The sequence below is a fragment of the Pseudophryne corroboree genome, chromosome 11, assembly GCF_028390025.1.
Source record: "Pseudophryne corroboree isolate aPseCor3 chromosome 11, aPseCor3.hap2, whole genome shotgun sequence".
Classification (NCBI taxonomy): domain Eukaryota; kingdom Metazoa; phylum Chordata; class Amphibia; order Anura; family Myobatrachidae; genus Pseudophryne; species Pseudophryne corroboree.
Window position 1 is genome coordinate 320110107 of NC_086454.1, and position 15487 is coordinate 320125593.

Sequence of the window (15487 nt, forward strand, 5' to 3'; positions counted from 1 at the left end):
AGACAATAAAAACCAGTTTCCATTACATTAGGTGAACTTGCCTATAATTGCTGTTGCTTGAGAACAAATAATACAATGATGCTTGCAATGTGTGCCCAGACCTGCCCCTGTGTATGCATATAACCGTCTGCCTTCCTTCTTCTCAGGAGTGTCTGTCTTGCACTGCGCAGAGCAAAACCACAAACCGGACGCATCTGTCCACTATAACATTCCCGAGCTGCAGCAATCCAGTAGGGCCTCAGGCCCAGTTACACACCAGAATGGGCAACAGGGCCAGTCATCTGTGGGACGGGTACAGCCACAACAAGAAGCCACCTCTGGGGAGGAGACATCTGAGGAAGAGGAGGAGGAAGAAGTAGAAGAGGCACCCAGACCCAAGTGGCAGGGGATTGAGGCAATATTTGAAGCTTACCAAGAACACTTAGAAGGTAGGGAATGAATGTTGGGGAGATGCATTTTGTCTAATCACTGTGAGGAGAGTTGCTGAACAATTTCACAGTAATGGTCAGTGGCAATTTTTAATGTAGTTTGTTTAGGGCAGATGCTGAAAATTCCATAAAAAGAAAATGAAGCATTCCGCTACTGCAGGGGTCAGCGAACTTTTTTAACTTTTACCCCAAAATATATTTAGATACGCCGACGTTACCCCCTTGATTTGAAAGGATGGAAATCATATATTATTGTGCATATACACTGGTTATCACTGTTTATATGGTATTTCTGAGAGAGAGAGAGAGAGAGAGAGAGAGAGAGTGTGTGTGTGTTCTATTCACCAATTATTTTTTGGCAATGAATGGGTTAATTAACACTTTCTCCCCAATACACCAGAATGAATGTAAGAAAGATGGATGAGGTTCCCTGACCACTACGCTATTGGATATTTAACCCAGTAGTAGTTGTGAATATCTTCGCTCAGAACTCTTCAGTTGATCTTTGTTTGGATTGACAGTGCAGGGAATGCCGATAGTTTCTTCATCTTGACACATGTTCGTCAATCTTTCTTCTCTAAACGTTCACAAACTGCGACTGAATTTCCTTCTCATGGGTTTTTATTGCTCCACAGAACAAAACATTGAACGTCAAGTTCTGGAGACGCAGTGCAAGCGACTAGAAGCTCGGCACTATAACCTGAGTCTGACGGCGGAACAGCTGTCGCACCGCATGGCGGTAAGTGACTGAACTGCAATCATCTGCTTCTCAGACAGCAGCGAGGGAAAGTGGTTACAAGTTCTGCGAGTAGCAATGTCCAGATCTCACACAGACAATATACTTTATTGGAAAATGTTTTGAAATGTAGTCTGGACATATTGCTAAGAGAAAAGGGATGTGCATTAAGGAGCCAGCAATGCATGAAAATAGAAGCACTCATTTTGTATTGCTCATGGCAGTAACATCACTAGTTCCTGGCGAGTCAGACAACTGATTCTGCTGCGTGTTCTAGAGCAGTCCCGTAAAATAACTTCAGTATGAGGTTGTCAGTTTCCCTGAAACAGATATTTGCATATTACCGCTAACACCAAACTTGTTTAGAAAACTTTTTTACACCAATTACTTTCCGAACTGTAAGGTTTCAAAGTTCAATATAGTAAAGGTGGTAGATGAGTTAGAGATGGAACTTCCCAGACTGGGATGTTTAAATGCTTTATCCATTAATCATTCCAGGTAAGACTAAGCATATGACTACACAAAATGAAATATTCACTTTTGGATGATGATCTATAAATTGGACTTATACGCAAATTATGTTCTGATCATTTATGGTTTTGGAACGTCCGGCAGCCCAGACAGCTTAATCCTTTCTTATTTGAGGTAAAAAAAAACTCCACCCCCCCAGAAGGTATCTCCTGGTCCATGTCTACCATGACTATCCAAGCTACAAAGTCGTGCATTAGAAAGAAGACGTCATTATGTAGGAACATAATTTGCTTATTAATCAGACACTATCGCAGCTGTAAGGGGATGTACCCAACAATCACATATCAGGGGGTATAATAAATAAATCCAGCTACGGCCAATTCTTACACTAAATGTGTTTTTTAGACTGCGCATCTCCTGAATGTAATGTTTGGAAACTGTGTGAAGCACACTGCCGCTTTACAGGAGATCCTCTGCCAACGCATGTGTCCAGGATGACTGCACATGCTCTCTATAGCAGTGGTTCTCAAACTCGGTCCTCAGGACCCCACACGATTCACGTTTTCCATGTCACCCAGCAGGTGCACTGTGCATCACCAACTGTCACGTTTTAAAAATCTACAGGTGACCTGCGAGTACTCCAGTGACCCCTAGTGGATGAAAAAGAAACATGTGTGGGATCCTGAGGACCGAACCTGTGCTCTATAGCATATCCTGCAGTGCACTCTTATAGGCCCTACACATTGAGCGATCCGTCGCCGAGCTGCTCGACGGCGGATACGTCCGACCCGGTGGCGGGGGGGAGTGAAGTTTCTTCACTCCCCCCGTCACACGGCTCCATAGAAGTGCAGGCAAATATGGATGAGATCGTCCATATTGGCCTGGATGCACAGGCGACGGCCACCAGCGATGAACGAGCGCGGGGCCGCGCATCGTTCATCGCTGGTGCCTCCACACTGAAAGATGTGAACGGTATCTCGTTCATTAATGAACGAGATCGTTCATATCTTTCACTAAAATCGCGCAGTGTGTGGGGCCCATCAGAAAGAGCTTGACGTAGACCTTCAGGAAGTGCATAGAGATGATCTATTTTTCTGGCGCTCTTTGTTCCAGAGCGATAGAGTGAGATTTATGTAACTAGACCAAGAGTATGCAGGATTTCAAAATTCATTCTTTAGTTTCACAGAGCTGGGCAAAAAATCTCCTGGTTGACATGAAACTTTGAGATCGCTTTAGGTAGTAGTAACTGCAGATTAGTTGGGTGTGGTATGCAAAGTCAACCACACTTAGTTCGACAGTGTCTAGACCACTATTGGTCGACAGTAAGTGGGTTGACATGTACTAGGTCGACCGGTTGACATGAGTTTTTGCACTTTTTTTGGTGTCGTTTTCTCCTTACAGTGACCGGGATCCCCAATTAGTGCACCGTGTCCCGTCGCATGGCTCGCGTTGGGCAAGGTGCCTCTCTTCACTACCGCTGCGCTTGGCACAGGGTACCGTTCCCAATTGTAGTCCACGTTTGTTTGTTTTCACGTGGATGAAAAAAAAGTGAAAAACTCATGTCAACCTTTTGTCATGTCGACCCAAGTGTGGTCAACCTAGAGACCGGATACCAGATTAGTTCTCATCACCCATTTATCTGCATGAATATTTACATATGGTGCTTTGTTCTCGCAAAGCCTGTAATCCTCCTACTCTCCTGGGGGTAAATTTACTGAGGTGGGAGGTTTTTTTAGATTTGGTGATGTTTCCCATAGCAACCAGATTCTATCTCTTATCTTCTACAAGCAGCTAGATAACTGTTAAGTAGAATCTGATTGATTACTATGGGCAACATCACCAGTTCTAAGAAAAACTCCCACCTTAGTAAATTTGGCCCCTGGTGTTCTGACCTGATGCCATCAAGTCTATTAGAAGGATTCTGCATTTCTGTGCTATTTGCTGAAACACCTCTTTGTGCAATTTCCATTCTCGTGGAAGGCTGTTGTAGCAGCTGTGTTGGTCTGCACCCCTGTTGTATTTTCCCTGCTCCATGAAGGGCGGTGAAGGATTTCCAATGGAACTTCCTATCCCACTTCACTGTGACTCTCCTACAAATTGGAATATAAGCTTTCTGCTGAAGAAAGCGTGACGGATTGTGATCACCATGTCAGGCCATTACGTTCTTGCAGTCTGAAACGTCCCTAAGTTTTCCTTCTTGCAAGTAGAAACGTACAATGTAAAGTCCTACCAAGTGGATTGCATAACCTAGGGACCCTGATAGTCTTTCCAAAGAGAAAAATGCTCTATCAGAGACCTCACCTACCGCCAACGGGGCAGAAGAGGTTTCTTGCTCGGCTCTTAGATGATTTGAACAAGTTTACTATGTATCACTTTCATAGCCAGGGCAATTGGACTCTGCAAAAGATGCAGTACAAGCCGTCACTTCCATGGCTGCTGGATTCTGCCCAGGGGGGCATGTGTCACGAACCTCCACCTCAAAGTCCCAAACTGTCCACCGGACAATTCACATCCATCCTCAATGGATTTCTCCCATGCTGATCTCTTTTGTACATGAACAGTTGTCCCTCCAGTATTCTAAACCCAGCACCACTACCACTGATGTTGACAATTGGGATATTCAGGGTGTCCCCCATGAGACCAAATCTGCTCCATTTTATTTTTACTTCCCACCCCAATCTAAACAGCTACCTGCTAACTCTGGTCACTAAAGTTAGGGGTGGAGCTTTATACTCAAAGAAAAAAAACTTTTCAGGGCCAGGCTCCTGCACTCTCAACAACTCTGTGGTGAGCAGTGTCCATAAAATAGGATTTTGGTACTTACCAGGTAAATCCTTTTCTTTGAATCCACAGGGGGCACTGGAGTACTCTTGGGATATGGATGGGGCTTTTGTAGGGATAGACACATTTAAATATTTAAATTAGTAACCCTCCTCCCCCTCCATAATCCCAAAGATACCTCAGTGATTTTTTGACTGAGCCGAATAGTAGCGATAGAGAGGATGAACAATGGAGAATTACATGTAACGGACAGCTAAAAAGTTGACCCGACAATAGATAACAATCACTTGAACCTTTGAACCAGTCGGTGAGAATGTGTTACCATAAGATCTACTGAACTTACACCAAAACATGTGAAACTGCTCTGGTTGGGCGTCCAGTGCCTCCTGTGGATTCAAAGAAAAGGATTTACCTGGTAAGTACCAAAATCCTATTTTCTTTTTCATCCACTAGGGGTCACTGGAGTACTCTTGGTATGTACCAAAGTTTCCCCCTTGGGCGGGAGAGCTGTTTGGCACCCACACTAGACGGCCAAAGCTAGATGCTGATGCCGCAAACATATTACACTTGTAAAAGCACACCAACGTGTGCACTGATGACCATGTAGCCGCATGGCAAAGTTGCGTCGTAGAAGCTCCACGACCTGCTGCCCATGACGTTCCCACAGAACGTGTGGAATGAGCTGAAACTGATGCAGGCAGTTGTAGCCTGGCGTATGGTCAGCTTAATCCATCTGGCCAAGGTCTGCTTGGAAGCTGGCCAACCCATATTAACTGCATTATAGAAAACAAGCAATGTATCTGTTTTACCTACTGATGATGTTCTGGCTACATAAACGCGGAGTGTGCGTACCATATCCAAAGTAGCTGGAGTTCCTGAACCTTCTGAAAAACAGGAACTACGATTGGTTGATTGATGTGAAAAGCAGATACTACCTTTGGTAGAAAAGCTGGATTCGTCCGAAGTTCAGCTCTGTTATCCTGAAACACCAGATACGGTGGCTTGCATGACAAGGCACCCAATTCTGAAATACGCCTTGCCGAAGCTAAGGCTAGGAGAAAAACTGTTTTCCAAGTTAGAAACGTAACATCCACTTGTTGTAAGGGGTCAAAAAATGAAAACTGCAAAAAATCTAAACTAGATTCAAGTCCCATGGAGCTGTAGGTGGTTAGGTGGTATGAATGGAGGTTGAACTCTGAGGACACCTTGCAGGAAAGTGTGAACTGTTGGAAAAAGAGCCAAACGCTTTTGAAGGAAAATTGACAAGGCAGAGACCTGCACCTTTAGTGTAGATAAACGTAGTCCTCCATCTAACCCCGCCTGTAAAAATAGCAAAAGACGGGATAACCTTAAAGATGATGTCGGAAACTTCCGAGCTTCACACCACCCTATATAAGCACGCCAAATCCTGTGATATTGAGCTGCTGCAACTGGCTTCCTAGCACGTAACATGGTTGGTATAACCGATTCTGGAATGCCTTCTCGTGTTAAGAGAGCGGTTTCAACAGCCACCCCGTCAAACGCAGCCGCGCTAAATCGGGGTAAAGGAACGGACCCTGTTGCAGCAGGTCCGGATGTAGCAGGAGCGGCCACGGATCGTCTGCGAGTAGACCGCGGAGATCTGAGAACCACGCTCTCCGAGGCCAATGAGGCGCCACTAGTATGACTGTCATGGACCCTCTTTTGATCCGTTTTAGCAACTGAGGAAGCAGTACGGCCATGTGATTGTGAGAGCATCCACTGCCTTTGGATCTCTTGTTCTAGACACATACTGGGGTGTTTGATTTTGGCGAGATGCCATTAGATCCACCTGTGGGTAACCCCACCGCTGGACCAACTGCTGGAACACCTCTGGATTTAATGCCCATTCTCCTGGATGAAAATCCTGACGGCTGAGATAATCCGCTTTCCAGTTGTCCACTCCTGGAATGAATACTGCCAACAATATCACCTGGTGATGTTCGGCCCAATTCCGGAGTCGAGCAACTTCTTGCATGGCCATGCGACTTCGAGTTCCTCCTTGTTTGTTGATGTATGCAACTGCCGTCGCGTTGCCTGACTGAACCTGGACAGCCTGAGACTGGAGCATGTGAACTGCTTGTCGCAGCGCATTGTAAATTGCCCTGAGTTCCAGGACATTTATTGACCGGCATCTTTCTCGGTCTGACCATAGACCCTGAAGCTGACAATCCAGGACCACTGCTCCCCAACCTCTGAGACTTGCGTCCGTCGTCAGAATTATCCAATTTCAGACTCCGAACCTTTTTTCCTGCTGTGAGATTGTGTATGTGGAGCCACCAGAGTAGTGATACTCTGACCCTTGGAGACAAACGCACTAACTGATGGATTTGTAGATGTGAGCCTGACCACTGTGCAAGAAGATCCAGTTAAAAAGGACGTTTGTGAAATCTTCCGAACTGGATTGCTTTGAAAGACTCCACCATCTTTTCTAACAGTCGAAGAACTAGCTGTACCAGATGACAAATAATCTGTGCTTTCTGTTTTGGCAGGTAAATTCGTTGACCCACCGTATCGAGAATCATTCCTAGGAATTGAATTCTTTGAGACGGAATCAGGCTTGATTTCTTGAAGTTGACAATCCAACCGTGCTGAACTAGTACATTGTACGTTAGAAAGGCATGGTGAAGGAGTATTTGTTTTTTGTTTTTTTTGAGACGGAGCTTTGAAGAGCAGACCGTCTAAATACGGAACCATTATCACTCCCAGGGATCGGAGATGAGCTATCAGCACAGACATCACCTTTTGTGAATACCTGAGGCACTGATGAGAGGCCAAACGGTAGTTTTAAAACTGCAATAACTGATCGCAGGGATTCCATTTTGAATTTGTAGTAAGTGACGTACTGATTGAGCCCCTTGGTTCAAGAGCCGTCTGACAGAGCCGTCCGGCTTTGGTACTACAAAAAGATTGGAATAATAACCTTGACTCTGGTGAACTGGGACTGGAATCCAAACTGCGGAATGTACGAGAGACTGAATCGCGGTCTGCAGAACTGCCTTTTTGCCTTCTGACACAGGCATACCTGTCTTGAAAAATCGCATTGGTGGTAGACAATCAAATTAGTTTGTAACCTTTGAACACTAAATTGCGGATCCACCCATCTATTATTATTTTATTATTATCCTTTGTATGGCGCCACAAGGGTTCCGCAGCGCACAATTACAGAGTACATATGCACATAATCAAAACAGGAAAACAGTGACTTACAGTTGAAGACAAGTACAGGGTAACTAAGCATAACTACACCAGTAAATGACAGAGATAAGTTCCAGGTGGCCAAAAAACTGCGTGATTTGGGCAGTTGAGGATTATTAAAGAAAGAAAAGTATAAGCACATGAGGGAAGAGGGCCCTACTCGTGAGAGCTTACATTCTAAGGGGAGGGGTAGACAGACAGGGGTGACACAGATGGGGTACATAGAGAGCGTGGAACAGAGGGTTAGGATGAGATTTGGCTGGGTTTGGTAAAGAAATGGGTCTTAAGAGCCCGTTTGAAGTTTTGTAGAGAGGTGGAGAGTCTGAGGGGGAGAGGTAAAAAATTCCAGAGGAAGGGAGCAGCACGTGAAAAATCTTGGAGATAGGAGTGGGAGGAAGTAATCAGAAGACAGGAGAGTCAGCGTGCATTAGCAGAGCGAAGAGGACGGGTGGGAGAGTAAAGGGAGATAAGGTCAGAGATGTATATGGGAGAGGAGTGGGTGAGTGCTTTGTAAGTGAGTGTGAGAAGTTTGAATTGGATTCTGACAGAGAATGGAAGCCAGTGAAGAGCTTGTAGGAGAGGGGAGGTGGACGTAGTGTGTTGGGTGAGGAAGATGAGCCGGGCAGCAGCATTGAGGATAGATTGGAATGGAGAGAGGTAATTGTCAGGGAGGCCAGTTAGGAGGAGACTACAGTAGTCCAGTCTGGAAATAATCAGTGAGTGAATAATGATCTTCGTGGCATCCTGGGTGAGAAAAGGTCTGATCCTGGAAATGTTTTTGAGATGAAAATGACAGGTTTGTGAGAGGTGCTGAATGTGTGGTTTGAAGAAGAGGGAGGAGTCAAGGATTACACCAAGACCGCGTACTTGGCGGCTAGAGGAGATAGTCGTGCCATCAATGGATAATGAGATTGTGGGAGGTGAGGTTGTGCGGGAGGGTGGGAAGATGATCAGCTCAGTCTTAGACATGTTGAGTTTAAGAAAGTGCTGGGACATCCAGGAAGAGATAGCAGAAAGACAGAGGTACGAGTGAGGAGAGCCGTGGAGAGATCAGGGGAGGAGAGGTAGATTTGAGTGTCATCAGCATAGAGGTGATCCTGGAAGTTAAAAGAACTAATGAGTTCACCTAAAGAGGACATATAGAGAGAGAAAAGGAGAGGACCAAGAACAGAACCTTGGGGGACACTAACAGTTAGTGGAAGTTGGGGTGAGGTAGCATCATGAGAGGAGACAAAGAAGGAATGATCAGAGAGGTAGGAGGACAGCCAGGAGAGGGCAGTATCGCGTAGACCAAGAGAGTGAAGGATTTGCAGAAGGAGAGGGTGGTCCACAGTATCAAAAGCAGCAGAGTGGTCAAAAAGAATAAGTAGAGAGTAGTGTCCCTTAGATTTGGCTGCATGGAGGTCACTGAAACTGCCCTCACAAAAGTCTGCAATGGAGTGGAGAGAACGGAAGCCAGACTGGAATGGGTCAAGCAGTGAGTGAGAGGAAAGAAAGGCAGTGAGGTGATTATAGACGATACGCTCAAGAAGTTTGGAGGCAAAGGGGAGGGGAGAGATGGGTCGATAGTTGGAGAGTGTTAGGATCAAGGGTAAGTTTTTAAGAATAGGGGAGACAAGAGCATGCTTGAAGGCAGAGGGGAAAGTGCCTGATGAGAGGGAGAGATTGAGAAGGTGGGCAAGATGGGAACAGGCAGAAGGAGAGAGGTAGCGGAGGAGGTGGGAGGGGATAGGATCGAGTGGGGAGGGAGGAATGTATGAGGACCATGACTTCCTCGCCAGATACATGGGAGAAAGATGTCAGAGTTGGTAAGAGGGAAGGGGAGGGGTGGAAAGGGATGGGTGGTGGCTGGTCTGGTGGGATGTGATGTCCTGACGTATGGAGTCAATTTTGGATGTGAAATAAGTGGCAGACAATGAGGAAGGGAGAGGAGGTGGTGGTGGGCAGAGGAGGGAGTTAACAGTGGCAAAGAGGTGCCGGGGGTTGGAAGACTGGGTAGAGATGAGGATTTTGAAGTACGATTGTTTAGCAAGGGAAAGGGCAGCGCTGAAGGATGAGAGCATGAATTTGAAATGGAAGAAGTCTGCTTTAGAACGCGATTTCCTCCACTGTCGCTCGGCAGTACGTGAGCATTTTTGTAGATATCTGGTGCATTTGATGTGCCAGGGTTGAGGTGTTGATCTGCGAGGGTGAATAGTGGTTGGCGGAGCAACAGAGTCAAGGGCAGAAGTAAGAGATGCATTGTATAGGGATGTGGCTTGTTCAGGGCATGTGAGAGAGAGAAGTGAGTCAAACAGGGAGGATTGGGATGAGGTGTCAATAGCCTCAATGTTACGCTTCATGATGGTAGCCTTAGGAGGGAGAGATGGGAAAGCAGAGATAGATAAGTTGAAAGAGAGTAAGTGGTAGTCAGAGAGGGGAAAAGGGGAATTGGAGAAATCAGAAATATCACAGCGGTGAGTGAAGACCAGATCCAGTGAGCTCACGTTCACATGGGAGGGTGAGGTGGTCCACTGGGAGAGACCAAGTGAAGAGGTGAGGTTAAGGAGTTTAGAGGCAGGTGATTTTGTGGGGTTATCGATAGGGATGTTGAAATCACCTAGGATAATGGAGGGAATGTCAGAAGAGAGGAAGTGAGGTAGCCAGGAAGCAAAGTTGTCAAGGAATTTGGAGGAAATGCCAGGTGGATGGTAAATGACAGCAACTCGAACATTAGTAGGTTGGTAGAGGCATGGACCTCAAATGTAGGGAATGTAAGAGATGGTTCTGGAGGTATAAGTTGGTATGTGTAGCTTGAGGGTAAAAGGATCCCAACACCACCCCCATGGCGACCCCCGGGTCGGGGGGGGGGGGGGGGGTGAGAATGTGAGGCCCCCACAGAGAGAGAGCAGCAGGAGAAGTGGTGTCATAGGGAGTAATCCAGGTTTCTGTAATGGCCAGGAGGTGCATACAGTTGGAAATGAAAAGGTCATGAGTAGGGGACAGTTTGTTGCAAACAGATCTGGCATTCCAGAGTGCACAGGATAGGGGGTAGGAGTTTGTGGGAGAGATGTGAATGAGATTATCAGGATTGCTGTAGTGTTGAGGTAGGAGTAATTTGGAAAGAAGGGATAGAGGGTGTAATGATGGTGCTGGGGCCTTGGCTAGGAAGGGAGACTGCAGGAGTGAGGCAGGGAGGGAGTGCAGTATGATACTGGTGGAGGAGAGGTGAGGTGACAGGCAGAGGAGGGAGAGAGCAGGGTTGAGTGTTGGGGTATAAATGGTGTGAAGGGGCAGAAGTGAATCTATGTATGTCTGAAACCACGCCAAGTGAAACGACTGAAGGCTTGCTCCCACAACTGAATATCCGAGATGGGCTGGAAGCCCTTCATTCCACTGGCTTGTTGAAAACCACATCCTCTACCACGTCTACTCTGTATGGTTGTTCCTGTAGCACAGCCTTGAAAGGACTGAGTTCTAAAAGATTTAACCGCTGGTCCAGCGTATTTTAGTTTTGGAACTGGTGTGGGCAATGGCAGGAAAACAGACTTTCCCCCAGTGGCCTGAGAAATCCATTTGTCTAATTCAGGACCAAACAACATATCACCAGTGTAAGGCAACGCTTCTATTCCTCGTTTTGACTCTGCCTCCACCTGCCAAGAGCGGAGCCAAAGCGCCCATCGGGCCGCAACCAGAGATGCCGAAAGTCGAGAACTAATCTGGCTGACGTCCTTAGAAACTGTACCTAAATACTCAGCAGATTCACAAATGTGATTAGCAAGACGTATAAGCTGGTCTAAGGGGAGACCCTGTTGTAGGCCCAACTTGAGCTGTGTTGCCCATGCAATTACAGCCTTGTTAGCCCAAACTCCCACTAAAGCAGGTGTAAGCAACACTCCTACTGCAGTATACATTGACTTTAGCATAGCTTCCAGATTACTCTCTGACGGGTCCTTAAGCGTTATAGCAGCTGGGAATGGAATAATTAACTTCTTGGAAAGTGTGGAAACCGAGGAGTCCACCGCCGGTGGAGTTTCCCATTTCGAAGTCATAGACTCTGGGAATGGGTAGTTAGACAGAAACTGTCTAAACTCTAGGCATAGAAAACCGTTTATCCGGATTCTTCCATGCTCCAGTTAACTGCTTATTAATAGAATCTGAATAAGGAAATCACACAGGTGCTCTCTGGTTTTGTTTTTTTTAAATAAAACCTCAACATTGAAAGAGGTTCTTCAGTCTCAGTAAAATTCAAAACCTGACGTACTGCCCTGATGAGATTATCAATGGCCGGCCTATCAGTAACCTCATTATCTGACTCCTGGCCCAATTCACCTTCCTCATGTTCCTCAGAATGCAACACAGCTGACCCTAGGTTATGAGACCACTGATGACTACTTTTCGGATTTGCACTAGACCTGAACTGCTGTAAACTCTGCAAAGTCCTTGACATCTCCTGAGCCCACTGCGGTAGCTCAGCCGGTATCAACCTAGCCTCATCTGCAGCCGTCTTACACTCTTTACGCGCAGCAGCCAACTCTGATTGTAAGCTTTCCTGAAGTAACACACTCTTAAAGACCTTGCAGCCAAGCTGCTTTTGCTTGTGCCTTAGCTTTACTCATTATGTACCCACACAAACAGGTATACAAAGACAGACAGACAAGTCCCACAACTCAGTTTAACTAAAGTGTGTGTATAAGCCCGTAGTGCATGGTGGGACACACTAAACTCTGTTTAATATGTGCTGTACCGAATTTCTACTAACACCCCTGCTCCTCCAGTGGCCGAGTGTTGTGGTTCCGGCACCGAACTTCCTGCAAGAAGGACTAGGAAGTCTGTGTTAAAATGGCGTCCAGCCATGTGCTTTCAGCTTGTGATTAACATAATAAAACAATCTTATCTGTATATAGATATACTCATAGGTCATGCTGAATTTGTTTTAAGGCATCTATTTTTTTTAATAAACAATAGATCCCCTAAATGTGACTTCAGACTTATTAGTCTGCCAGCAAGGACCTCCTAACAAAGCTTATGCTGTGTTAGGTCCCTGAGCTGCTGTTTGTCTGCAGGCTGTGAACACCCCCCCCCCCCCCTTACACACACACACACCCTCCCCCCCACACACACCCTCCCCTTTGCGATCTCCCTCCATCAGCGTTACAGCAGACTGCGGCAGCAGTGACAACTGCCCGCGGTTAGAGAAGGAGAAGCCGCAGACAGCACTGCAGGGACCCTCTCTAGTGGAAGCTAACTGCGGGAGAGGAAGCGGGGAGCGGCGGCGAGCGCTGTGTGAGGGAGCCGCGGCCCCTGGAAGCTGTCCATGGCACTGCAGGGACCCTTTCTAACGGAAACTAACCGCGGGAGAGGAAGCGGTGATAGGCGGCGAGCGCTGTGTGGGGAAGCTGGGCTGTGAGACACATAATGAAAAAAAACAGAGTCCCCACACAGCAGGGCGGCAGCGTGAGCTGAAGCCCTGAGTCCCCCAGCAATGTCACAGCAAGTCAGCGGTGGCAGTGTGAGCTGCCTAACCGTTCATTACCTGATAGTAGAGGAGGCTATGACGGGGCTTCTCTTCTTAAGCACTGTCCAGCTCCTTTATGCAGCTTCAGGCTGAAATCTGCTAATGCTGATTTTGGTCTATGGCGGGGCTACTCTCCTGAGCACCGACAAGCCAAGTGCTGCAATCTGCAGCCTCCACAATCCTGGACCCAAGCTTCTTAATAAGCTGGGAAGGGATTGTGTGTAAAAAATAGAAAAAGTGTGGATAACTCTCCACATGTTGCTATCCCGATGAGAGACAAAAAGCACTAAGGTACCTTTGGGAGTATGGAGGGTTACTAATTTAAATATTTAAATGTGTCCATCCCTGCTAACGCCCTGTCCATATCCCAAGAGTACTCCAGTGACCCCTAGTGGATGAAAAATAAATATAACTTAAGTATATTATACTAACACTATAGCTAACCCTGAGAGGTGTCCTTGGACTCCTTGGGGACAGGTACATGTTGCAGGTTCTGTTTCCGCAAACTAGGATGCACACCAACAGTCCCTGCACCATGCAGTGTTGGACTGGGTTTGGTTCCTATACTCCATATCTGCTTGCTAAAGCCAGAAAGGGGTGAGGGAGAAGAGGCATGGACAGTAGGGAGTCATTTTCAGTGGCTTTAACTTCTTTCCTATCTGTCTCTGCTCAGGAATTACTAACTCATTAGTCACAGATGCCATGGAGTCTGATAATGAAATACAGAATATTTCTGGGGTCTTCTGATGCTTTGCTTCCCCAGAACTATTCCATGGTCCATGGCAGCAAGTTTTATATTTTGCTTCTATGTTTAGAAATCAAGTATAGTCTTCATGTATAGTATGTCAGGTGGATCTGCCAGGGGTTGACAGGATATTTGTACTTGTGTAAATGAGTGACTGTATACATTATAACTGTACTTCTGTCTTGTATCTTCCCTGCAGGATCTGATGAGTCAGAAGCAGAAAGTGGCCTCTGAGAGGGAGAGGCTACAAGCTGAACTAGAACACTTTAGAAAGTGCCTTGTTTTGCCCTCCTCGCCATGGTCTAGGGGATACTTCAAAGGCCACCCCAGGTGACACCCCCTCTTGCACTAGGTCTGAACATACAGTATAGAAATATCTATTTTATTATCTTGATATTTAATATTTTTCACTGGGAGGATTGGAAAAAGAATCCGCCACCTTCTGTTACTGCCTGTACTACCGTGGGAAAGGGGGGGCAAAAGGAAAAAATCTAAAGACAAAAAAATCTAAATATATATATATAAATATGAATGTGCCATGCATGTCTCTATGGATGAAGGGAGTTGGCAAAGAGAAACAGGTCTCGTCTATAGCAAATCTGGCACCTGCTTACCATATCCCTAACCAGGATTTACTGCTGACAGTACAAGAAAGCGAGAGGACTGTGCTATTGTGGACGCCTGCCTTCCTTCGTCTATCATCCGCATCGTGCTATCGTATGGAGCTGCCACCTGCGGCTTTTATTTATCACTTGTTCCTTGCTGACCATTCAGGCCACCAAAAATGACTCTTCTTGCCAGGATATAGACTTTTTTTTTTTTTTTTATCAAGAAATTATAGAATATAATGAGATTGTAAAATTAAGGAATTATCCTACATCAAAAAAAGAAAAAGAAATGAGTTTTATCCTTGCAAAGCTTTGCAGCTTGCAACGGGAATGCACTTAAGCCTGGAAGTCTGGTTAGCGGTACCTTCCTAGCTGCCCGATGGTGGAGTTATCACTGAAAAGCTGCTAGACTCCTCCCTCATACACACAAATGGACGCCATTGGAAGAGAAACACAATAATCAGGTGCTTTCACACACCTATTACTGTACATATTAAAAATATTTTTTTTGTATGTTTTTATTACGTTAATTATTGTTATAAAGAAAAAAGCCGCCATTCAACGCTTCTTCATTTTTCTTTTTTCAGCCAGGGAGTGGGGAAAATAAAACCCCTTTTACATTGCTATTTAGTGTTTGTGATCCGCTGCTGGTCCGGAATATATCCTATGAAGTGTTTTTGTTTTTCTCTGGAGAGAATTAAAAGTTCAAAAAACAGAATGAAATGAAGAACATGCATTTGCTTGTCACTGAATACACCGGGACTATTAGAGGCTCCTGCCAGACCTCAGGCTGATTGGGGGGGGGGGGGAAGGGGGGTTGCATTTAGACCGGTTCCGCTAATAAGCTCCTGGACTCTGTGGGTAACCTCCTGGATTAGTAGCTGTTGGGTGAATGTTGCTGCGTAGTGTGGCTCACACTAGGAAGTGGAGGTTAATTATCTGTAGCTTCTTACATGATTTCTAAACTGTGGTTTAAATATCTACCTTAGAAGGTTATCGGTTCCG

General features: G+C 45.9%; 1 protein-coding gene across 1 annotated transcript in view; it reads left to right on the plus strand.

Moving 5' to 3' along the window:
• Positions 1-15039, plus strand: part of GSE1 (Gse1 coiled-coil protein) — a 636988-nt gene extending 621949 nt beyond the window's left edge. The window contains 3 exon segments of the mRNA XM_063945682.1: positions 147-428; positions 1064-1167; positions 14074-15039. Coding sequence (XP_063801752.1) covers positions 147-428; positions 1064-1167; positions 14074-14208 — 521 coding nt within the window. The 3' untranslated portion in view covers positions 14209-15039.
• Positions 15040-15487: the final 448 nt, after the last annotated feature.